The 25,260-nt window shown below is 44.8% G+C and overlaps 2 protein-coding genes across 3 annotated transcripts in view; both read right to left on the bottom strand.

Annotated features, from left to right (window-relative positions):
- Window positions 1-712: 712 nt before the first annotated feature.
- On the bottom strand, window positions 713-20,834 carry CD59 (CD59 molecule (CD59 blood group)). Of its 2 annotated transcripts, none has more exons than XM_042906391.1 (4): window positions 20,742-20,834; window positions 10,262-10,343; window positions 8,627-8,731; window positions 713-2,239 (listed from the first exon to the last, which is right to left on the bottom strand). In XM_042906391.1, exons 2-4 carry the CDS (start codon window positions 10,332-10,334, stop codon window positions 2,037-2,039), a joined length of 381 nt encoding a protein of 126 aa, XP_042762325.1. In that variant the 5' UTR covers window positions 10,335-10,343; window positions 20,742-20,834; the 3' UTR covers window positions 713-2,036. The 2 variants fall into 2 exon arrangements, with proteins under 2 accessions (XP_042762325.1, XP_042762326.1); XM_042906392.1 differs by lacking the exon at window positions 20,742-20,834 and adding an exon at window positions 17,706-17,876.
- A 3,009-nt stretch (window positions 20,835-23,843) lies between these two features.
- FBXO3 (F-box protein 3) overlaps window positions 23,844-25,260 on the bottom strand; it is a 32,664-nt gene continuing 31,247 nt past the window's right edge. The window contains exon 11 of the mRNA XM_042904937.1: window positions 23,844-25,029. Coding sequence (XP_042760871.1) covers window positions 24,856-25,029 — 174 coding nt within the window. The 3' untranslated portion in view covers window positions 23,844-24,855. The remainder of the gene's footprint in view (window positions 25,030-25,260) is intronic.

The following is a 25,260-nucleotide window of genomic DNA, read 5'->3' on the forward strand; positions in this document are numbered from 1 at the left end:
TCAAGACGCCCCATGCTCCAGTCCATGGTGTGAGTCAGAACTTTTTGCAAAAAAAAACCCCAAAGCTTAAGGCCGTTTATTATGGCCCTTGGTCATTTCAACTCCCAGGAGCCCTCTCCCCATCTCCCTATTTAGCAGCACTCAGAGTCTGCTTTAGACAATTAGCCCTTTCTCGACGCACTCTGGCCCCAAAGTGGGCACGTGACCCAAGACAGCAGTCAGACAGTCACACGCTAGAATCTGAATCTTTAGAGAGAACATTTTGGAACTGCCCAAATCCTGGCTTTTTGTAGTCTGGTTGAATTCTCCCTCCAAAGTTCCCCTAGATTAATTTTCTACGTAAGTGAGTCAAAATTGGTTCTGTTTCCTAAAGGCCTGTGTGAAAGGAACTGCTTTTTGCTCAGCCAGCAGCTGTGCGCACTTCAGTACTTCTTTGGGTGGGAAAGATCCTAGTGAGGAAAGAGGTACACGTAGTATTTTGTCTTGGACAAGGGAATTAAAGACGCTGTAAGGAAAAACACTGAGCCAGTAAGTAACCCAGACCACCAAGGCAATGCTAGGAGGTTTTGTTGAGGAAGGTCCTAGTCGTCTCTGTTCAAGTAAGGGCATCAACACGAGACAGCTGACACTGGTCACGCTCTTCTCTTTCAGTTGCTACCACTGGGTGTCCCGCATGTTGTTTTCCTTCCGGGCCAATAACCACGCTCGTGCATTTGGTTAAATTTTATTTTTGGAAAGGCATTCCTCCCAGTTTGTTGAGATTACATAATCAAGGGGTCTTAAAAAAATGTTAATCATGAAAGCCTAGCATCATCTGCAAAAATCAGGCTATGCTGCTAAGTACAATCAAGATTATAAGAACACAAATGTCCTTAAGTCTACCGGATCTTAAGAATTATTCACCATCACCCACTAGAAAAAGGCAAAACGTTGCCCTCCTGAAAAGGTGGATCACTTTTCAGAAAACCAGAAGAGCTTCCCAAAGCCTTAACAATCGTGATTATGTTAATAACCCTTACACATGCATTTTACGCAATCTGTGCTAAGTCAGCTAGGAGTCAACAGGCCGGAAGTAGGCAGACAAATCACACCCTTGCTGTTGCTGCTGTTCGTGAGGACACTTGGAGGTCCCCACCTGCAACTCAGAGGCTCTTCCCATCGTGTTCATACAGTATAAGTACACGTATGAAGAGACCTGCTACCAGTACTATGCAAAACAAGCACACTTAATACCGCAAGTCATTTTTAACACAGGATGTCCAAATGTTCAGACTTTTAACTATGTGTGACAAAGCCAAGATATCCCACCATTCCAATAAAAAAGTGGGAGGGGTAGTTTTAACATATCATTAATATGTCCTATTAAGTTTTTCTAGGGAAGACAGAGTAGCCCATACACAATCTAGGGACAGAGGAAAACTCAGATCTCGGAAGACCTGGGGTTTCCGTGCCCCGCCATGTGGAGGGCTTACCTTCTTCCTTGCCAGACACCTGCTAGTTGCGAAGACCAAGGTCATTCCCATTGCTCTGCATTAGGAATTTCACTGCCCCTGACAGCCCACACGTGGAAGGTTCTTTGTGCCTGCGTGGCAGCACAGGGCACGTAAAGGGAGAGGATGAAAGCATTCCCCGAGAGACTGCTGAAAAGAACCCCCTGCCCCGGTCTGCCCCCAAAAGCACTCATGATACTCTTTAACTACATTCAAGGAATGAGAGGGGAAAGAACGGAGACATGCAGAGCCTAATGTACTCCAGCGGCCACCGCAAAGCTGGCCTTGCAACAAGCAGAGGGACAAGCACGTGACCTAGCTCAAATCGCCCGCATCTCCCTCTTCAGTTTCTTCCCTCCGACGGGTCTTTGCTGCCAACACGACCGGTCTTCAAAGGCGCTGAGTCTCTCTTTTTACCAAGTGGCTCAAGCTACTTTTAATCCTTCCCAATAGGATCCAGGTGAAAATAGCCTTGGGAATGCAGCAGCAGAGGAAACAAGGAATATACAGAAACCAAGTTTAGGAGAAGGGCCTCCCAGTGTTGAGTTAGAGACAAAGGTTCCAGGCTGCTGCCAGCAGCGGGGTCACCAGCAGAGCCATCTTCCCAGAGACAGTGGTGCCAAAGCTCCTGTTACACAGGTCCTGCTGGCAGCAGCGGTACTGGAGCTTCTGAAGCCCGAAGGAAGCTGAGATGTGCTCGAAACTGCAGTCCGCCAACTTCCAGCACTGGTAGTAATAGGATTTGGGCTCTGTGGGGGAGACACACACACAAGGGTGAGGAAGTGGGCAATGTTCTGTGCCTGCCTTCGAACTCCTGATCCTACTTCTTAGAACCTAGCTCCGAAGGGAAGTAGAGACATCCGGGCAAGAATACGTATCCTAGTCGGGCTATAAAGGGGAACGATTGAGCGACTGATGATGCGGCTCGAAAAGGAACTTTGCGCTAAAACCAAAGTCTCATGAGAACCTGCACAGCTGTGTGTGGTGGGAGCCCACAGGGGATCGTACTGAGGTTTTAGGGGTTTACTAAGATTTTTAAACACATACTCACATTGATCCAACAACCTTACTTCTAGAATTTGCTCTATGAAGTTCCTTGTGAAAAAGATTAGGAGAGATCCTCAAGAATGGTTACTGCAGGGGGCGCCTGGGTGGCTCAGTGGGTTAAGCATCCGACTTCAGCTCAGGTCATGATCTCACGGTTCGTGGGTTCGAGCCCCGCATCGGGCTCTGTGCTGACAGCTCAGAGCCTGGAGCCTGTTTCAGATTCTGTGTCTCCCTCTCTCTCTGCCCCTTCCCTGCTCGTACTTTGTCTCTCTCAAAAATAAACATTTAAAAAAATACCTAAGAAGTGGAAACCCACATGTCCATTAATTAGTGAATAGATAAACAAAATGTGGTCTATCCATACACTGGAATATTATTCAGCCATAAAAATGAATGGAAGTATTGATAACGTGCGATAACACGGGTGAACCTTAAACACATTATGCTTGGTGAAAGAAGCCAGTCACAAAGGCCACAAATACTGTAGGATTCCGTTTATATGAAATGTCCAGAACAGGAAAATCCAGGGGGACAGCAGGTAGATTAGTAACTTCTGGGTTATGTGGCAGGGAGGAATGGGAAGTGACTACTTAATGGGTAAGGATTTTCTTTTCGGGATAAAAATATTCTGCAATTAGTGATGACAGACGTGCAACCTTGTGAATACACTAAAAGTCACTGCATTGTATTATTTTAAATTGTATGTGAATTGTATCTCAATAGAATGGATGCAGGACAGTATGTAGAATGAGAGCCATCTGTGTAAATAAAGTGTATGTGTGGAGGTAAATGCATTAATTTTTTTCTGGAAAAATCCCCAAGGAATTTAACAGTGTTACCTTCATGGAAGACTATCCTTCATTTATATGTCGCTTATGGACTGAGATTTTTTTTTTTTTAAGTCACTGGATACTTTTTAAAATATTTTAAACTTCATTTAAAAATCATTAGACTATTCAGTAATATAGGAAGAGTTTCCAAGAAAACATGCCACTATGGTCCCAATCTTTGCACACATAGAAAAAGAAAAGCCAAAAGCATATATGCCAACTATCCCATGGTTTTTTTAATATTCAGAAAAATTAAGGGAAAAGCAATGTGTTAGTTGAGAGGAATTAATGGTAGATTTTCCTCTCCAAAATAACTGTCTATGTGCCAAGACTGCGTGCTACAAACTGGGGATATACAGACATAGAAGGTATGGTCCTTGCCCTGGAATCACTTTCTTATCTTCTGTGCTGGGAAAAAAGAAAAAAAAAAATGCAGATACCTATTTCCTTATTAAAGGCTTGTAACTAAATTTCATTCATAGCTGAGAACAAAACTACATTTTTTAAAAAGTTTTATTTATTTTGAGAGAGAAAGAGAACAGGCGCACAGAAGCAGGGGAGGGTCAGGGAGAAAGGGAGAGAGAGAATCCCATGCAGGCTCCGCACCAACAGCGCAGAGCCCAACTTGGGGCTTGATCTCACGACCTTGAGATCATGACCTGAGCCAAAATCAAGAGTCGGACATTTAACTGACTCAGCCACCCAGGCGCCCTCAAAACTACATTCATAATTGCAAATGTAACTGTCCCACCTCCCCCTCAGAGGGCATGTGTGTTTGGACTGAATTTTAATGAAGTTTGGTCAAGTGGCAGAGGCCAGACAGAGTGTTCTAGTGACTTTACTTTCTTGGTCATTGGTATTTAAGAAGATGCCTCCAATAGAGGATGCTGTAGAATAGGGCAAGTTACTGCTTTCCATAATACTAACCAGGCAGTGGAACTGGAAAAACATTAAAGCTACCAGAATTTTAATTAGGGGAACCTAACAGCCTGGAGAGAGCAGATAGCAATTTATTAATAATTGCTACCAATTAATCATTTACTATGTGTCCTGCAGTGAGCCAAGCATCTGCTTCAATGATCTTTTTAATTTTTTTTAATGTTTATCTTTGAAGGAAAGAGAGACAGAGCATGAGCGGGGGAGGGGCAGGGAGAGAGAGGGAGACAGAATCTGAAGCAGGTTCCAGGCTCTGAGCCGTCAGCATGGAGCCTGACACCAGGCTCAAACTCATGAACTGTGAGATCACGACCTGAGCTGAGGTCGGATGCTTAACCAACTGAACCACCCAGGCGCCCCTCTACTTCAATGATCTTATCTGCATAACAACCTCTGATGTGGTGAGCTCACCAAAGCCTCCGTCAGAACCACCCAAATAAAGCGGATTATATCAGAGTCACTGGAATGTTAGAGGTTCTCTCTCTGCTTGACGCATCATCCCGGCTCTCTTTGAAGATTTAGTTTGCGTCTAACGTCACCAAGCAACAGTCCCTAATTGTCCTCGGCACCTCTAAGTGTGCCCCTTGTTCAGAAGGTCATAACGGCAATGATGGCTTGGCACAGTCACGAGGCTTCTGCCAGAGTCTAAGCACGTGGTTTGTAATGCTGGGACGTGGCCAGGATGCCAGGAAGTATCAGCTGAATTCACACTCAACGCCTACTTCTCTTCTAGACTCACTCTGTGCAGCACCATCATGTGCGTTTTCTCTTCAAACTGCCCCCCTGACCCCAGAAGAGAAGTATGCCCACTTTCTAGTTGGGGAAATGTGGCTAGAGTAGTTGAATGATCTCTCCAATGAGTACCTGACCTTTGACTCATGTTTTTGACAGTGTGCCCTGCCTCTCCCAGGAGACGTCAATCCGAGCTGCAGGGGGATTTAGGTGCTCTGTTAGTATCTGTCTTACCGCAAGGTCAAAACAGCTCTAGTTCAAGAACTGCTATTACATGTCTGGCCGAATTTGGGGACTTCTGTACATAAGAAGAAACATATTTAAGATTCATGTTATCCCTTTTTAAAAAACAGATTTTATTCTTTAGAGGACCTTTAGATTCACGGCAAAATTGAGCAGATGTAGAGTTCTCAGCCCCCTGACACCTCTGTGCCCGCCCTAAAGAACCTCCCCTTTATCAGCATCTCCCCCACCGCCCCCCCCCCCCCCAGTGGTACACTTGTTACAACTGAGGAACCCACATGGATTTATCATTACCGTCCAAAATCCATCATTTACGTTTCGGTTCGCTCTGGGTGTTGCATGCAGTTTGACATACACGTGGCACATGTCCACCAATATAGTATCACACAGAGTAGTTTTGTTGCCCTAAAATCCTGTGCTCCACCTTTTCATCCCTCCCTCCTTCCTGCTAACCCCTGGCAACCAATGACCTCTTTATGGTCTCCTTTTGCCTTTTCCAAAATGTCCTACCATGGAATGATACATTACATAGCCTTTTCGTATTGGCTTGTTTCCCTCAGTAATAGGCATTTAATTTTCCTTCATGTCTTTTCATGGCTTGATAGCTCATTTCTTTTTAGTCCATTGTCTGGATGTACTACAATGCACAGTTCATTTACCCATTCACTTACTGAAGGGCATCTGGTTGCTTCCAAATCTTGGCAACCATGAATAAAGCTGCTAGAAACATCTGTGTGCAGGTTTTTGTGTGGACAGAAGTTTTCAACCCCTTTGGGTATATATTCAGTGAGTGCTGAATCACCCAGTGAGAGCATATTTAGCTTATTTAAGAAACTGCCAAGCCACACCATTTTGCATTCCCACGAGCAGCGAACGACAGTTCCTTTTGCTCTGAACCCTTGTCAGCATTTGGTGTTGTCAGCATTTTGGATTTTGGCCACTATTAATAGGTGGGTCTTGTTATTTATATGAACCACTTTTTCTTCCCCAAAGTTTATTTTTATTTATTTTGAGAGAGAGACAGACAGAGAGAGAGAGCAAGAGGGGGAGGGGCAGAGAGAGGAGGAGACAGAATCCCAAGCAGGCTCCATGCTGTCAGAGCAGAGCTGGATGTGGGGCTCGAACTCACAAACAGTGAGATCATGACCTAAGCTGAAGTCAAGAGTCGGATGTTTAACTCACTGAACCACCCAGGCGCCCCTACACAAACCACTTTTAAAAGTGGAACAATTCATTATAAGATAAGTTTTGGATGTCTCACGTATAGCATGGTGAGAATAGTTACTAATACTGTATTGTATGCTTGAAATTTGCTAAGAGGATAGATCTTAGTGTTCTCATCACACACAAAAAAGGCAACTGTGTGAGGTGCTGGATGTGTTAATTAGATCACTGTGGTAATCATTTCACAATGCATACAAATATCAAATCATTACACTGTGTACCTCAAGCATACACGATTTTTCTCTATCAATTATTGTTCAGTAAAGTGTTAAACAATGGGATTTGAGAGCTGGAAAAAAGATATGGCTCTACTTCCCTCCTTCCCTCTCCTCTTCACCTCTACCATCCAATACACATATTACATTTCATAAATGAAAAAACACGGGCAGAAGGAGCTTACTGGATGGAGGCAGGACAGAGATGGGAGATGGGAGCTCCTAACTGCTAATCTAATTCTTACTCTACACATAATATTGCCTTTATTCTGTTAGTATCCAAAATCTATAAAGAACTTCTCAAACTCAACACCCAAAAAACAAATAATCCACTGAAGAAATGGGCAAAAGACATGAATAGACACTTCTCCAAAGAAGACATCCAGATGGCCACCCGACACATGAAAAAATGCTCAACATCACTTATCATCAGGGAAATACAAATCAAAACCATAAGGAGATATCACCTTACACCTGTCAGAATGGCTTACATTAACAACTCAGGCAACAACAGATGTTGGCGAGGATGTGGAGAAAGAGGAACCCTTTTGCATTGTTGGTGGCAATGCAAGCTGGTGCAGCCACTCTGGAAAACGGTATGGAGATTCCTCAAAAAACTAAAAATAGAACTACTCTATGACCCAGCAATTGCACTACTAGGCATTTATCCACCATTTATGCAAAACAGGTGTGCTGTTTTGAAGGGACACATGCACCCCCAAGTTTATAGCAGCACTATCAACAATAGCCAAAGTATGGAAAGAGCCCAAATGTCCATCGATGGATGAATGGATAAAGAAAATGTGGTGTGTATGTATGTATATATATACATATATATATATATATATGTATGTATATAATGGAGTATTACTCGGCAATCAAAAAGAATGAAATCTTGCCATTTACAACTATGTGGATGGAACTGGAGGGTATTCTGCTAAGTGAAATTAGTCAGAGAAAGACAAAAATCATGACTTCACTCATATGAAGACTTTAAGAGACAAAACAGATTAACATAAGGAAAGGGAAACAAAAATAATATAAAAACAGAGAGGGGGACAAAACAGAAGAGACTCATAAATATGGAGAACAAACTGAGGGTTACTGGAGGGGTTGTGGGAGGGGGGATGGGCTAAATGGGTAAAGGGAATTAAGGAATCTACTCCTGAAATCATTGTTTCACTATATGCTAACTAATTTGGATACAAATTTTAAAAAATAAAAAATTAAATTAAATATTAAAAAAATATTGCCTCTATTCTCTTATTTGGAAATGACACTTTTTGTGGAGGGAGGTGGGAGAGATGTGGTTGAAGAGACACAGATGATCAAGGTTAACTTGATGCATGTGCTCATACATAACTGTGTTCAAATATTCGTGGAGTGAGTGGCTATGTTCTCTCCAGGGGCCTTATTGTGCTTTCTACATTAACAATGAATTATTATGGGCCTCTCTATCGAGGTAGAGGACCTGTCCTACACAATCAAGGACCTTGCATTGTAGGGCTTGGAATTTTAGCCACATTCCAGGAATTTATATCAAAATTATCAGACACTCCAGTCAGACAGGATAATTCTGATTTGTGCTTACTTATTGAAGGATTTCTTATTTCTAGGCAAATTAATCTTCTTCTCCTTTCTATTGGGTTTTTCTGAACCTGTGGGTCTCCCGAGCCTTTTAGGAGTTCACCTGATATGTTCAGTATTCTTTGTTGCTGACTCTGGAAAGGCTTTGTGGTAGAGTATAGAAGAAGAGAATAACCTTGAAGGGTGTTTTTATTTTTCTCTCTTAGATGACAGTTACTGCTTGTTGAATACAAGCCTGATGAGAATGAATGTGGCACTCATTTTCTCCCAGGCCCTCCTCATCCCCTTACAGTTAGGAGGCAGGGAAGGGGCAGGCTCTTACCGGCTTCAATGTAGAGACACGAGTCAAGATTCGATGAACAAACGGAGGTCTTAGTGCAGTTACCACTCACTGGTGCCACACAGCTGTAGCATGTCAGGCTATGACCTAGAATCAGAAAGAAACCCGTCAGGACTTGTTAGAGCAGCACTAACTTGCCATCCTGGCAGAAGGAGGCCCACCATCTGCACTCGATGGGACGGGGGCTCGAAGCTCACAGCGCGCTTCCATTCCCACACAGATCCGTAGCAGATCTATTTTTCCAACCTCAAACTGCAGTCCCAGCAGCAATTTTTGGACCCTGATACAAGTACAAAAAGAATTTCCATGTGTCAAAATCCCTAGAACTGTGCAAATGAGAAGCTTCCTCTTACCCTCAACTAGAAGTGATTTTTAAAAAGTGATTAATTTGCAGCGATGTATTAAAAGGTAACTATCAAGAGAATAAACTAACAGAATTCTATAAATGCCTTCCAGGCAACGAATACTCTCTGATCACATTCTCATAGATCGATAATCAGTTATGTGGCAGTATCTGTCTGTGTGAAAGGACATTTTTGAAAATGAAATATGTAAAATCTCATAGAAGAATGTCATGGTGAAACCCAGACCAAGTGTGGGTTTTAGAACCCAAGAGCTAACTTGCAGTTCTAAGGCCAAAGCAAATATCCATCCCCGGGGGGAGGGAATTTTCCAGAAGGCCAGAAGAAAGTGGCTCCTCACTATCTGAGCATATAGGAGCCAAGCTCTCTAGAGCATCTTAAATGGCCATGTTCACCTTCCCTGGTGTGAAATCCCACCTAGCAGACGACTCTCCATCTGTGAAGGTTCCAGATTAACCTTTGAAAGGTCAGTCCAAATAACTCCCTCCTACCACTTTGTTTGCAGATGATGAGACAGATGCCTGGAGCCAGGCGCCCCCCAATAGGGTGAAGGTGGTGGTGGGGGGATGGTTAGCCCACTCTGCCTCTTCCTTCCTGAGGGCGTTGGTTGCCCCTGTGTGGGAGGGGAGCCTCAATCGGAAGGGACAGAGACGCAATGTTTCTGCAGTCCCCTCCCTGTTCCGGATGCGTGTACACACGCATGAGAGGGGAGAATGTAAGAGGGAGGGTGTGTTCTAGCTCAGATCCTGGAGACGGCCGTTTGAAAGGTTGTTCCTAGGACTGAATCTTCTCCTGGCTAGAGCCAGAGTTCACTTGGTTTCTTCTTCTTCTTTTTAATGTTTATTTATTTATTTTTGAGAGAGGAAGAGATAAAGCAGTGAGCAGGGGAGGGGCAGGGGGGGGGGGGGGGAGACAGAGAATCCCAAGTAGACTCCCCGCTCCCAGCGCGGAGCCCGACACAGGGCTCAAACCCGTGAACCATGAGGTCCTGACCTGAGAGGCAATCAGAGTCAGATGCCCAACCACGTCACCCACGTGCCCCTTCATGTGGCTTCTTGACAAACCTTTAAACAGTGGAACCAAAGTTCACCTTTGGAAATTCTGTTGGGCAGAAATATTCATAGCTACCATGTTCATTCAGTGTGCAAATATCCACGTACCCACATGCTAAGCATTGGGTTAGTCTTGCTGAGGTCGAAGAAAAAGTGAGCGCATGACCTCACAGTTCAGATCCATGTCCCCGGGGACCACTCACCTGAATGGCAGAGGACGGCCAGGATGAGCAGGAGCACCAGCAGGATGAATCCTTGGCTTCCCATCGTGATCATCCACAGACTCTGTAAGGAAGGGACACAAAGGGTGGTCACAAACCAACAAATGGGTGCTGGTTATCTCAGAGACCGACAGCTGGAGGGCCCGGAGCCTTCAGGAAGCATGGGGAAGGAGTTAGCAGATCGAGAAATGGTCTAGAAATGGTCTGGGGTGCCGTGAACCAAGGTGCTCTCCTGGTCCCTCCTCTTGCCCCCAAACCTCAGGTTACTAAAAAAACGCTGCCGGTCCTGGGAGAAGGGTGCCTGTGGGAGTCAAAGTGCACCTGGCCGAGAGTCAGCAGTGCCCGGGCCCCAACCCCAGCTCTCACCTACAGTGGCCGTGAATAAACGTCCATTCCAAGCCACAGTCGTCATGATCATGCAGTGGGGATAGCACTCTCTTCCCCATAAGTGGTGTTTAGTCAAACAGGAATACGAGAAAAATACTTAATTCAGCAACTACAATTCCCACTCTGCTGGCCCCACCCGAAACTGCTGGCTGAGCCGGGGCCTAGCAAGGGTCACCTTTCCAGGCCATGCCACTAAGTGTGTCAGACCAGACAGGTGACACTGGTGCCCTCCAGATGCCGGTGCCTCCTGCGGCAGAACAGGAGGCAAAGGTTTAGCATGCACAGAAGCTCCCCACCTTAGCAAGTGTGATGGAGACACCACCTTGTTCACCTCCTCCCCTCTGGGGAGGTAAAGAGGGGTCTGGGTGACTTTGACGACCAGTCCCACTACAGTAATGCCTACGTGGGTACAGTGAGCATCAGGGGAGGAGAGGGAAGGGTTGAGATAGCTCAAACCCTTTTCACCCAATAAGGAAGGCAAAGCACAGAGAGATTTCTAACTGAGTAAGTATAAGTCATCTCTAAGAAGTCTCCCAATCCCACCCCTACCTTCCCAACCCCCTCCTGAAACAAGGAGGCAACAGTGCCTCTAAACCAAGATGCCCCACAATCTAGGCCCCTCAGCCCCACAGGTCAGGACTTCTGCCTGACAGGCCCAGGGTCTCTTGGTAGGTGAGCCCCCACCCCTCTTTAAGTTAGGAACAGCATCTCCACACCTCTGAAGGTCATCCTCTGCTCAGAAATGGGCTGAAGATGGTCAGGGGAGGGTTGAGAACCAGAAAGAACAGATTCTGGCATTGCTCAAAGAAAACACTGAGTAAGTCATGCCTGGATCAAAGAGACACGTTGCTTTCCTGATGTGTGGGGAACTAGGAAGAAAACCAAACAGGGCCTGGCCTTTCTTTACAAGTTGAATAACCTCTACTTCCTTCTGGCCTCTTCAAAATCTGCAACAACCTACTAATGGCCACCCCCCCCCCCCCCCCCATGCTGAGCCTCCTGGGGGTTAGCTACCCACAGCAACCCCATACAGTGAGGATTGGAGGTGCCCAAGGGCAGAGGTTAGAGCTCAGATGTCGGAGTGGCAGAGATCTGGATGTAGGGCAGGTTATGCGGCTGCAACCAGGCCTCACTCACTTCATCTACAACAAGCAGCGGGTACAGAGGTGCGATCCAACACCGTGAGGATTTATGGAGGTAAAACAAGTTAAATGAGTATGTGCTTGACACAGCCAGGCACACACAAGTGGTGGGTGTGTGGATGCACACAGACCTCTTGCCCTAACTCAGACAGGCTTGTCTACTACACCTCCTGTTCTGAGTACCTGAGTCCTCGCATCTTTCTTCCTGGCCCCTCCCCTGAGAGGTGGGGGCCCTGAGGGCTCCGTACTCTAAGCGATGAGGAAGAGGCCTCAGCCCCTCCTGCTGGCATCCTGACTGCCCTGCAATGCCCTCTGCCTGGAGCCAGAGGAGTGAGAACCCCTTCTACTCTCCCCTTGCTAGTGAGTGACCTGGGCCTGGGCACACTGCCAGCTCCCCGCCTGGCTTCTCACGTTCACCAGTTTCTGGGCAGAAAGGATAACTGACACGTTCAAGTTAGACAGGGCTCAGGTCTGTGAAGAACAAGGAGAGGAAGGTATTAATCTGAGGTCCCTCACAGCAGGGCAGGGGCTACAAAATAAGAACGGCTGCCACATCGGGTGTCCCCCCTGGAGGAGGAGGAGGGAGGGAGCTCCAGGCCAGGGTCAGGAACTGGGAAGATGTCAGGCTGGCAGGAACTTCCAGGCTTCCCCTAGAATGGTGACAGCATCCTGACAAACGGGGCCATACACAGAGGTGTCCCCTGATGAAGTGCATTGGAAAGAACCTGCCTACTAAGAAACGCTCATCTCTTAACAAAAGCAGGGAAGAAACAATGAGCTGCTTAAGGGACAGGCTTTCCTGTCTGGTCTGGAGAGTCTGAACAAGGCCTTGAACAGTTCTGGCTCTGCCACCTACGTGCTGTGAACTCAACCTCTGAACTCCACTCTCCATTCACTAGCATGGGGATAAATACACATACTGCATGGTACAACACCCGGCACTCAAGAAGGCACTCCAAAAGCAGTCGCCACTATAGTATTACTGAAGAGTTGTGAGGTTACCAGGAGGAAGAAACGGGGGAGAGAGAGGGTGGTGGGAGGGAGGGGTGTGGAGGGTAGACAGAAGGTAGCGTTAGGTGAGGAAGCCAGACAAATGCCCTGGAATGGATGAGCCGGGGGCACCGAGGGCACCAAACGTTAAGGCAGCCCCCAGATTTTGGGGTTGGAGAGTGTCAAGTCTTGGTTTCGACACATCACTTTGCTGGCTGGTAGTCACTGTGGCTGCTTCTGTGACATGGCTGTGGGAGGGGAGGGCAAAGACGGCAGAGGAAGAAGTGGCCAGTGTGCTGATACCAAGGTTAAGCTGTTCAAATCGAAATGAGACCAAGTCTTCATTAACCACTACTAAAATATCAATTTCCAAGGGCAAAATGTTGTCATGGCAGGAGAGGGAGGAAAGAAAATACCTGATTGCTTTAAAGCTATTTTATAAATGCCCCCAACATGTTGACAGTAGTTAATGCTAAGACGGATTATTTATGATTTCTTATTTCTCTTCCTGACCCTTTACTTTTTGCCATACTTTCCCCAGCTATTCTATAATGGACCAGGTGTTACTTTTATAATCAGAGATATTAGGAAAATCCACACATAACAAATGTTTCCCTTTTGGTGGTCACCTATCACCCATCTTTTGGCAAATCTTTCTTCAGACTTAAAACAAAAACAAACAAACTGAACCTCATAATTTCAAACTCTTACCCCCTAGTCTAAAACACCCTCTGCTTTAAACTTTAAAATGATGCCCATAAGTTAAGTGTACATCAGATGCTCTGCCATGACTTTCCCACTCCACCCAAGCCAAACACTTCCATGCAAAATGCACCCAGAGGGCCCCAACACTCTTCTTTGCTAAACACATTAACTCATTTAAACAGTGGATTTAAGGGGCACCTGGGTGGCTCAGTCGGTTAAGCGTCCAACTTCGGCTCAGGTCACAATCTCACGGTTCCAGGGTTTGAGCCCCGCGTCAGGCTCTGTGCTGACAACTCAGAGCCTAGAGCCTGCTTCAGATTCTGCGTCTCCCTCTCTCCCTGCCTCTCCCCCACTCACGCTCTGTGTGTGTGTGTGTGTGTGTGTGTGTGTGTGTGTGTGTATGTCTTTCTCTCTCTCAAAAATAAAAAAACAAATTAAAAAATTAAAAAAAAAATTTAAACCGTGGATTTAATTATTGGAAACAGACTAAAGTCATTCTGAATAAAGTCCAAAGACTAAAGATGGGTGAGCCTCCTGGAAAATACCATTTTGGAGCTGTAATACACACTTGAAGCCAGTCTTAGGAAGTATGGACAGGTTTTTCTGGATGACTCTGAACCTGATTCCTTCAGGGGTGCTCCAAATAGGCTTTTCATCTGCAGGAATAAGTAAACACTAGAAGATAGATAAGCACTGTCTAAAACAGTAAACATTTGGCAACATACATGGCTATGAGTAAATTAGGATACAATTCTATGGTGGGGAACTGCACAGCCATGAAGAGGGACAAACAGGGAAGGCTGTTCACAATGTATTAAGGAAAAAGCCAGTTTAAAAATAGCTATAATCTTATTACTTTTTGTTGAAAGTGACGCTTGGAATACTATATCAACTTTCCTGAACATTTTTGGAACATGTGGTTGATAGAACAGTAGAATTATGAGCAGCTTGTTCATGCTTAAATATATTTTCTTAACAATAAACATTTTTATAGAAAGAGTTCTGAACGTGATAGCAGGATATGTTAATGTACTTACAAATCATTTTACTTGCAGCTTAAGTTTTTTTTCTACAACTCAACCTGATTAGGTATAAAAATATATACCACTTTTCAAAATTGGCTTGAGGTAAAAAAATGTTTTGTGTACATATCCTCTCCTATGTCTATCTGGTGACAATTATTTTAGTCACACTCTGTATTGGTAAAATATGAGGCTTGGGTGATTCTCTTGCAGTCCTGCAAGAGAGAGCTATATTCTAATCCCACTTTGCTGCCGATTCATAGAACCTTAAAGCAGTCAAATGAGAACTGATGTGTTCCTCCATTTGTGAAGGGGTAATGATTATTCTATATAATGAAAAAAATATAAGATTAATATGTGAGGGTTTTAAAGCTTAATATGGACTAAAAAGTAGCAGTTTAAGGAACAAACAAGCAGACAAATGTACATGCAATCCTGGAGTTACTCTGTCTTGGGCTCAGTCAGACCTGACCTAGAAATAGTATTTTTACTTCTTAGCGGCCAATTTCTGAATTCTTTCCCATTTGTCAGGATAGTAAAACAAACAGGTGTAGAACCCAGGAGAAATAGTTGAAGGAAGAAACCAGGACTCTTCTATTTGAAAAAATATAGTCAGAGACAATTACTGTCTTCAGATATGCTGAGGGTCACTGAGAAAGGGAGGGAGAGGTTATCCTGTGTAATTTCCAAAGGCAGCATCAGGACTTCCTAAGGAACAACTATTTGCCTCCACCCCATCCCTCCTACCTTCCTGCTGTGTGTGAGGCAATGTGCAGAGTATCAGCACATCTGGAAAGCAATTCCCTTGGTAAAATGTAAAAAAACCTCTCATCACTTGACAATGTTCAAGCAGAGAGCAGAGATCAAGGATCACAGACATTGCAGAAAAGGTTCCTGCAGAAGGCAGCAAGGGGTTAAAACCAAAGTTCTCAGAAGTACAAAAGATTCATTTTACAATAAAACCAACCTGATAATTATTTATTCATTTGCATCCACCTGAGATGGAAGAGGAAGCTGAAACGTTGCAAGGTGATTTACAAATATAGACATCCCTGATCAAGTTCCTGAAAATGCTTTAGGTAGCAAATTTATGGATAGTGTGAGCCCACATTCCACCACCCCCCCCATATTCCATTATTTTAAAAGGAAAACAAAGGGATGTTACTGTCCATCCAGAAACTCCAACCAGTCCTTCCAAACAACTATCTAAACAATCCATAGAACTTGAACATGAAGCATTTAACACATCGCTATTTAATGACACAGCTTAAGCAAATGAAAGGAATTCACTGGTGAATGGGCATATTTACTGCCATTAAGTAGGTTCACTCTCAACACCTACACCCCATTCATCCCACAACAATTATTTATGAGCCCCCTGTGGGCAGGTACTGTGCTAGGCGCTGTGTTAGTGACCAGTGAACCAGGCAAGGCCCCGCCTAGAACTTTATAATCTAGTGGAGGTAGACATCACCTAGTGCTAAAGACTAGAAAGAAAAGAAAATAAGGAAACAGCACCAGTTCTGAAACACAAGTGGCATAAGAGTCACCTGGAAGGCCATTAAGCACAGATGCAGAGCCCATCTCTAGAGGTTCTGGGTCTTGGGTCTGGGGTGTGGGGGACAAGAATTTGCACTTCTAACCAGGAACACACTGAAAACCACTGGGTTAGAGGGTGACCAGGGACAAGGGTGAGGCTAGTTTAGATAGGGCTGGAAGCGTCTCTCCCAACAATGTTGTGAGAGAAGCTGTTGGTTCTAATTAAATAATTAAAGGCTTCTTCTTCTTTTAAGGGCCTGTGTGATTACACTGGGTCCAATGTCACTGAATGCATTAACTGTATTTAATCCTCACACAATGTTGTAAAGTAAATTTAATCTGCCTCCATTTATCAAAAGAGGAAACTGGATTAAGGAGGGGAATGAATTTAGGCAACTGTGGTAGGCAGAATAAATAACACCTCTCTTCCCCAAAGGTGTCCGCGTCCTAATTCCCAGTACCTGTGAATACTGGCAACCTTAGATGGCAAGTGACTTTGTAGATGAGATTAAGGTTACAACCTGTTCTGGATTATCCATAATCGTGTGGGCGATTACACTGAAGAGGACAGGAAGGCAGTAGGATCTGTCAGAGATGTGAAAACAGAAGCGGGACGCCTGGGTGGCTCAGTTGGTTAAGTGTCCAACTTCAGCTCAGGTCCTGATATCAGGGTTGGGAGTTCGAGCCCCACATCGGGCTCTCTTCGGATCTTCTGTCTCTCTTTCTTTCTGCCCTTCCCCCACTCATTCCTTCTCTCTCTCCCCCCACCTCAAAAATAAATAAACATAAAAAAAAAAAAGAAAAGAAAATGAAGCAAGTGGGGGAGCCTCATTGACAGCTGGTAGAGCATGTGACTCTTGATATCAGGGTTGTAAGTCTGAGCCCCACGTTACAGACCTACTTAAAAATAAAATCTTAAAAAAAAAAAAACAGGAAGAAGAAGAGGCAAGAGATTCAAGGAGGATGATGGAGCTCTCTTACTACTGCTGATTTTGTGAACTGATGAAGCGGGGTGGGGGGCCACAGATGAGGCATACAGGTGGCCTCCAGAATAGTCCTCAACTGACACTTGACCAGGAAACGGGACCTCAGTCCTCTAACCAAATGGACTCTATTGTGCCAATAACCTGAATGAGCAAGGAATGGCTTTTCCCACAGAGCCTCCAGAAAGGAACACAGTACTACCAACACATTGACATGAACCTGGTGATGCCCACAGCAAGACTTCTGACATACGGAACCACAGATTTAATTAATCTGTGTTGTGTTAAGCCCCTAAACTTGTGATGATCTGTTTCAGCAGCAATAGAAAACGGATGCACCAACCCCAGAACTGGTAAATAGTTAAAGCAGCATTTAAACTCAGCTCTGAGCTTCTACCCACAGTTAAACTCTCTGGAGAGGAGACTTCTCGTGAATTCAGCTTCTGAAGTAAATTATTAAGCTGAGGCCACCAGACAAGAGACTTTTATATCAATGCTGGTTCCAAGAGATTCACAGATACCCATCAGTTTAGTTTCTGCTCCTGGGAGCGTGGCACCTCAGAGGCTGATGAACTTTAAGGCCAGAAGTGTCCTCAAAAATGAAATCTAGGGTTCTCATGTTCTAGAAAATTACTGGAACCCCAGGGAATGAAGTTACCTGTCCCGAGGCAACACGTTAGTTGCAGAGCCACACTGGGTGGGTCCTGCTTCCATTCACCAGGGGCTGGTAACTCACAAGTGGCTTAGTGTCAGAGGCTTGGAGCTTTGCCTCCTTATCACCTTGGGACATATACAGTGCCTGCTGCAGCCACGTATACAGAGACACCTAGACAAAAATCAGTTACTCAGTTTACAGAAGTAATTACATCAGAAGGTAGAGACAACCAGAAAGCCACCATCATAATGAACAGCCCCTCCCAGCCACCTGGGAGGTCCCACTGCCAGGGACAACCATCCCAAAACTCTCTAAACCACATAAATCTGCAGCTTTCCCTACAAGGGCCTTCTCTGCCATTTGTTCCAGGACTGCAAGAGCTAGAGGTCTCCGAAGAGGGCCTCTTATTAGAGAGCCAACTCATGGCCCTGCCCTTTGAGGTTATACATGCACAGCCAATGAATGGTTTAGTGAAGATATTTCACAAAGATACAGCGCTTAGATAAAAAGTACATATTCCCCTTGAGGAAAACCTCAAGCACCTCTGGGCTTGGTTTTGTTTTTTGGCATTCTGGCCGAAGTTTGAGAGCTGACCCAGAATTTTTAATGTGCTTCTTTTCAGGAGCTTGTACCTGCAGCTGTCAAGGTGAATTCCATTACACAGCTGCTCTCCTTATTGTAAAACCCACTTTATTTGGGCTTTGATTTTCCAAATCACTCAGTAATAATGGGCTGTTTTCCTTATATCAAGGTTCAGCAAAAGGTTTCCTGTTTCTGCTTTAAAAATACAGAAGTGACAAGTTGTAGGCATTTTTGGTTCTCCGTGAGGCAAGTCTTTACCTTCCTTGGGGTTACAAATCTACCGCCAGAGTAAATAACCACATTTAAAAAAATGTTTTTTAATGTTTATTTTTGAGGGAGAAAGAGAGAGACTATGAGCAGGGGAGGGGCAGAGAGAATGGGAGAGAGAGAATCCAAAGCGGGCTCCAAGCTATCAGCAGAGAGCCTGCTCGAGGCTCCAACTCAGGAACCATGAGATCATGACCTGAGCTGATGTCAGATCCTTAGCCGACTGAGCCACCCAGGCGCCCCATAAATCACATTTTGAGAAATGTTAACACCCCTAACAATGAACATTCTGAGCTGTATGTATCTTCCTTGGAGAAGTGGGCGTAAAATGCCCTTATGGGGAACAGGAACAATTGCTGTGGGGACACCCAAAATACTAATAGCCACCATTTGTGCCTCACAAACAGGTGCCAAACTGATTTCCACGAATTACCTCAGTCCTTTTAACACCCTATGAAGTAAGGCCTATTATTTTACTGATAATAATGTGAGGTTAAACAGCTCGCTCAAGATTACCCAGCCAGTAAACAGCAGAGCCAAGATTCAAACCCGGGTGTGCTGCCCAGGCCCTTGACCGCTACACCGTGACACATGAACTTGGTGGTTGTGAATTCACCATTTCTATTCATGCACACCAAGCTTCAAACTCTACCTGATTCCAGGTGGATTCCAGAGCCATGGTCACCGAGAGACAGATTAAGCTAGGTAAGGTAGGGCAAAAGTGGTAGAAAAGAGGTGTTTTCCTGAGAATTGAACACAGAGTCATCTCTGGGTTAAGTCTCCTACGTTTGAAGTCTTTACCTCCATTTCACAAATTGTTTATTATCACAAGCTAACCTTGACAGGGGCCCTATGTAGGCTATGTCTCTAAATCTGTAAAATGTACGGGCTGATTTATTTAGAATTAAGTAGAAGTATTGCAGTTGAGAGAGGTGGGCAGCCAGGTCTCCACTGGGGCCCCTTAACCTCTTGAAGAAAGTCACCACCAAGTAAGAACATGATTTTTAAAAGCACCAGCTGGTGGGCGCTTGGGTGACTCAGTGGGTAAGCATTTGATTTTGGCTCAGGTCATGATCTCATGTGGACTGAGTCCCAGACCGGCTCCTGGCCAAGCCTGCTAGGGGTCCTCTCTCTCCCTTTCTCTCTGCCCTGTCTCCGTTCATGCGCGTGCTCTCTAGCTCTCAAAATAAATAACATTAAAAAAAAAAAGGCATCAGCTGGTCCCAACAGGAGGTACCATGGCCACAGGCGGTTATAGAGAGTAGGAAAAGCACCGTCAACAGGAAAGCATGAGAAAGTCTCTGGGCTAGCGCCTTCACAAGGTGCAAGATGAACGCACTATTTCACAACCCGGGCCTGCCCAGGACAGAAGCAGGAAACCTGATCTCAGAAGTCTCTGCCAAGGTGAGTCACTAACTCCAGCTCCTCTCATTGTGGGTGCGTTCCAGGCTAGCTTCCAGAAGCCATTTCCATTGCCCGGCCGCCGCCCACGTGTGTTAGTTAGCTAGCCGAGAGATGGCATATGTGACGCGGAGCATTTCCAGGATCCATGGAGAGCCTGCTTCTCGTTAAATAACAACACAAACCTCGATTTAACATTGCTTTGCAAGTCCGCTGCCAGACTCCAGGAAGGGGGTAGCCCCCTCAAAACAAAATGTCTACGTTTCGGCCCCGCCCTTTTTCCAATTCCAAATTTGTACAGCTAGAGAAGGTCTGTTACCACCTGGCACGGAGCGGGTTTAACCTCCTTTCGAGGCATGATTTCTCTTCCCTAAGGTGCAAGAGCTTCCCTTCAGAGCGAGGCGAGGGCAGGTGGTCGGGGTTCCAGGAAGATATTCCCTAGGCAACGGAGGGCACAGCGCGCAGGATTTGGGCTGTTTCAGAAAGGGCGCCCACTCCTCCCCCCCTTCTCTTCTTTTTGTTAACAAAAAGAAGAGAAGGGAGGGAGGAGTTGTGCAGGGCTCTCCTAGGCAGCCCCAGGCAGGCCACCAGGGGCCTCCGGTGCCGGGAAGCCTCGGGCCGCGGGCAGAAGGGCCTGGGGAGGATGCCGAGAGTCGCCACTCCTCCTGGGGTCTCCACCCGCCCCGATCTCGCCGCAGGTGAGGGCACGCGCCAAATCTAGCTCACTGCGGCCTCAGGTTCCGGGTGCGGCTCGGACCCAGCCCAGCCCAGCCCAGCCTCGGGCCTTACCTGCCAGCAACCAGGGTGTCTGTTCCAGCGCCGCGCGGCCCGTGTGCTCTGGCCCCGCAGGTCTTTTCAGCCTGGGTCGCTGAAAGCCCGGAAGCTCCGCCCCCTCCCGCTGGCCCTACCCCCGCGGCCGCTAGGTCTGGCCCTCGCGCGCCGCAGTCTGGGAGCCCAAGGTCACCCAGGTCCTAGAGCGATCTGTAGACCCTTGGAGCTCACCGCGCGCGCCCAGACCACCTGAGCGACGGCCGCGCAACCAAGCCCTGGCCAGGCAACGGGGCAGCCACTGCGCGCAGGGTGACTCAGGCTACCCGCCCAGATTCAGAAAAAAGACCGTGGCCACGAATAGATTAAGATCTTTAAAACCCCAGAAACGGAAAGTTTATGTCCTCCTCTGATTTGTTTTAGGAAACAAATATATGAAAAGTCCATGACTTCAGATCTTCCGTTCGTTAAAAAAAAATAAAATGTTTCAAAAAACTTTATTGTGCCCATGCCAAGCCCCCACTTGGCCTGGCTGTCAGGTTCTCCAACCCTGCTGCAGTCTGAGTCTCCTTCTTTTTCGTAAATGCATGAGATACCATTTAAGTAGGGAAATCATATAACTGATTATGACATGTGCTTTCTACCACGATCCTGATGGCTTTTGGATGTCAGGGAATGAGTTTCAGTTGGTGGTGCCCAAATCTTGGTTTTCCTCTCTAGAAATGGGAGTCTCAAACCAAGACTTACTTTGATATTTAAAATGTGTCTGCTGAAAACAGCAAATACAGGGGCGCCTGAGTGGCTCAGTCAGTTAAACGGCTGACATCAGCTAGGGTTTGATCTCGCGGTTCGTGAGTTTGGGCCCTGGTCCAGCTCTGTGCTGACAGCTCAGAACCTGGAGCCTGCTTCGGATTCTGAGTCTCTCTCTGTGTCTCTCTCTTTCTCTGCCCTTCCCCCCTCCTTGCACTCTCTTTCAAAATAAATAAATAACTTAAAAAAAAAACAGCAAATACATGTATTTCCTTGTTTACTAAACTCTTTCACATGCATTATCTCATAGGCATCCTATTAGCTATTGCCTCCTTGTAACTCTTGGATTCTGAGATCCCACCCTCTCCTGGTTTTGCTTCCAGTTTCTCGATCTTTAGGCTTTTTTTTTTTCAAACATTTATTTATTTTGAGGGAGAGAGAGAAAGAATGAGTGGGGGAGAGGCAGGGAGAGAGAATCCCAAGCAGGCTCTTCGCTGTCACACAGGGCCCAATGCGGGGCTCAGTCTCACAAACTGTGACATCATGACCTGAGCAGAAATCAAGAGTCAGAAACTTTACTCATTGAGCCATCCAGGCGCCCCATCCTTTCAGTCTTGAGCCTTTTCCACTACCTCTCATAAATCTGGTGTTGCCAGGTTGGACTGAGAACCACTGCTCTGTGCTCCTTGGGCGAGAACACTGCATCTGCTTGGTTTTACCTTGGGGATGTGTGTTTGCAGGTAATTTGCAAATCTGTATTCTCCATTCCTGACCACTCTCCCTCAGTTTTCATATTCATACCTGACTGCTGAAACTAGTGTGTCCTACAGGCTTCTTGAATTCAAAATGTGTCCAAATTTCATCTCCAGTGTCCAACTGCATTTCCTGCAAACTTTGTTTTTCATAAATGAAGCCAGAAACCTGGGAATCAACTTTGATTTCTTCTACTCTTTCACATCTAATCACCAACTCCTACATAATCATGTAGATATCGGTTTTGTCTTTTCAGTCCACTGCCACCGCTAATGCTCTAATTTAAGCCGGTAGCATGTCTTACTTGGAGTATTACAAGTCCTTCACCCTAGGTCTCCATGCTGCCCGTGTTAATTTCTGCATCACTGTCCTTACGTGTACCCCCCCCCCCTTTTCTACCTGTTCTCCACAGGACTGTTAGAAACCTGGTTGGCTTACCTCTCCAGCCTTATGTTTGACTTTACTTTCCATTTAATTGGTCCCTTTTCTCATCATCCTTCCTGGGTTATAATAGGACTGCAGCTGCCATCTTGCAACCACGAGGTGACCTTTATGATTAAAGCCTTGTGCAAAGGATGGCAGAACAGAAACCTGGAAGGAATCTGCAAATGATGACACCACTGGGCCACTGTATCAGTCCTCAACTAGTCACCCTTGACTTTTCACAAAAGAAAAATAACCCCTAAACTATTTGCTGCTGTTCATTTAGGTATCTGTCTCATCCTAATTGATACATCAAGCTTTAGACAAATGAGTGAAAGAAAGATAGTGGTCTCAAGGGACCTCCACCTTCACTATACCTGGGCTTCGCTCTACAAAAGCTTAGGCTGGCCAACCATTAGATCCCTTTTATGTGTGAATACACATTCTTGCCGATGAAATACAATACTTGAGCATGTTGTCAACCAATCAATCATACCTTGGTATGAATGAGAGGTCATTCATTCAACATGCTAAGAGAAAGTGAACTTAAATGAGAGGATAAATAAGCCTGAAGTATTCTGAGAAGCAAGAATTGAATGGGGTCGCAGGGGAGATGTGGGGCATCCTGAGTATTCTGTGAATAGAGAGGAGAGGTCAGCCAGAGAAGACAAAGAAGCAAAAATGGCAAGGGATGCTGGGACCAACTTTAACTTTCCACATTAACTAGTTTTAAATTACTGCTTTACTGGGAAACTTTCTCTTTTTAAAGCTCAGTAGGTTGGCTTTTTTTTTTTTTTTTTTTTTTTAAAGGGAGAGATAGGCATAATAGAAGGATTTGGTAGACTGATGATAAAATTAAAAAATAGGCAGGAAAAACTACTTACTCCATTTCAGAACATTTTGACACGAGACAATATGAAAGGGTCTTCATAGTCCCTGGGGGCAGCTGCTTAACCCGGCATATACTTCCCTCTTCCTACAGTTTTCCCTACAAAAGAACTATTCTTGCAGAAAACAGAAAGTAGAGCATATGACAGGGTATAGTCAAAGCCAGGAAATGACTTTGAATGGGCCTCTGGCAACAGGACAATGAATTTCAATTTCATTTCCCATCTTAAGATGGAAAGGTGCAAAGGCTGATTAATATTAGTTTATGCAAAATAGGCAATTACACAAAATACGGGATCAGAACCAAAATTCGTTTTTAAAATGTGAGTTTTTGCCACTTGGAGGATGTCATTCCAAACTCTTAATTGTATAATTACAAAAAAATTCATGTTTATACTTAACATAAAATTCATGTCACTTATCACAAAGTTAGACAGTCAAGTGTATAAAGGAGAAACAAAACAGAAGCAGTATTTACAGATTTAGACTACATGAGACATCGTGAAGATTCTTCTGTTAATAAACAACACAACACATAGTTTTACACACATTTCGAAAACGATGCATCTGTGAACAATATGAAAAAAGGTCATTGCACTAAAGACTTTAAATTAAATTCAAGGTTGTCATGTTGAAGGTTTTAAATTAAATTCAAGGTTGGTAGAGTTGAAGACTGAATGCAAGGCCAAGGTCATAGTGATAAAGACTTTAAGTTCGAGGTTGTAGTGATGAAAACTTTAAATTCAAGGACAGATTGTCTAAGAAAGGACAAACAACTAGCATTCAAACTATTAGGTCAATTAGTTCCCCGGGAGTACAAAATATATAGGAATCACTAAATGGATTAGCCTAATTACAAATTCTGTTCATTTCTAAATAATTCACAACTGCAAGAAGTCTTTTCACAGAATCATTCAGTCACATAGTTTCTCTCTATCCCTGTGTAGGTATTTCTGCTACATTTAAAAATCCTCATTCAAAACAGTTCCCTCTCATTTCCCTATCTGTAGAAGTATAAAATCTTTTAAAGCAAAGCAATGTCGGTTCTTTAGCTAGAGAACTATTCACCCATGGACTTCTAGAAGAGGGGGAAAAAAAGAAGAAAAAAAAAAGATTCCCATTTCTTCCTCTACCTCAGAAACACAAAGCAAACCAAAACAATCCAATTCCTAATGCAGTGTCGCAGAGAACCCAGGGCCTGGAACAACATTTCATGCTAGTTTTCCTGCAATGTGCTGAGAACAATTTAGTTATTTACATTATTGAGAAATCTACTTAACAAACTGGATTCATGCCAGTGCTTCCCGCCTGCAGAGCCTTGCTAGAAAAGGCGAGAGCAGCGGCGCCTGCGAATGGGAACATCAAAGACTCTCCTTCGTCTCTCTTCCTCGTCATCTTCATCAGATTCGTCCATATCTGCCGAATCGTCATCGTCTTCCTCCTCCTCCTCTTCTTCTTCCTCTTCCATCTCTTCATATTCGTCAGGACCCATTTCCTTGAAAGAGAAGACAATCTTTTGATAAGAACTTCCATCAGTTTTTTATACTTATTTTATGTAAGTTCTCACTTATCTATAAACAACTGGACATGCCATATATGAATTTCTATAGACTTGAACAATGTATTTTCATAATGCATATGCTGATGCAAGAATCTATATATGTATAGATACATATATGTATGCTGATGCAAGAATATATATATGTATATATATATATATATATAT

This window comes from Panthera leo, chromosome D1, assembly GCF_018350215.1.
Source record: "Panthera leo isolate Ple1 chromosome D1, P.leo_Ple1_pat1.1, whole genome shotgun sequence".
Lineage (NCBI taxonomy): Eukaryota > Metazoa > Chordata > Mammalia > Carnivora > Felidae > Panthera > Panthera leo.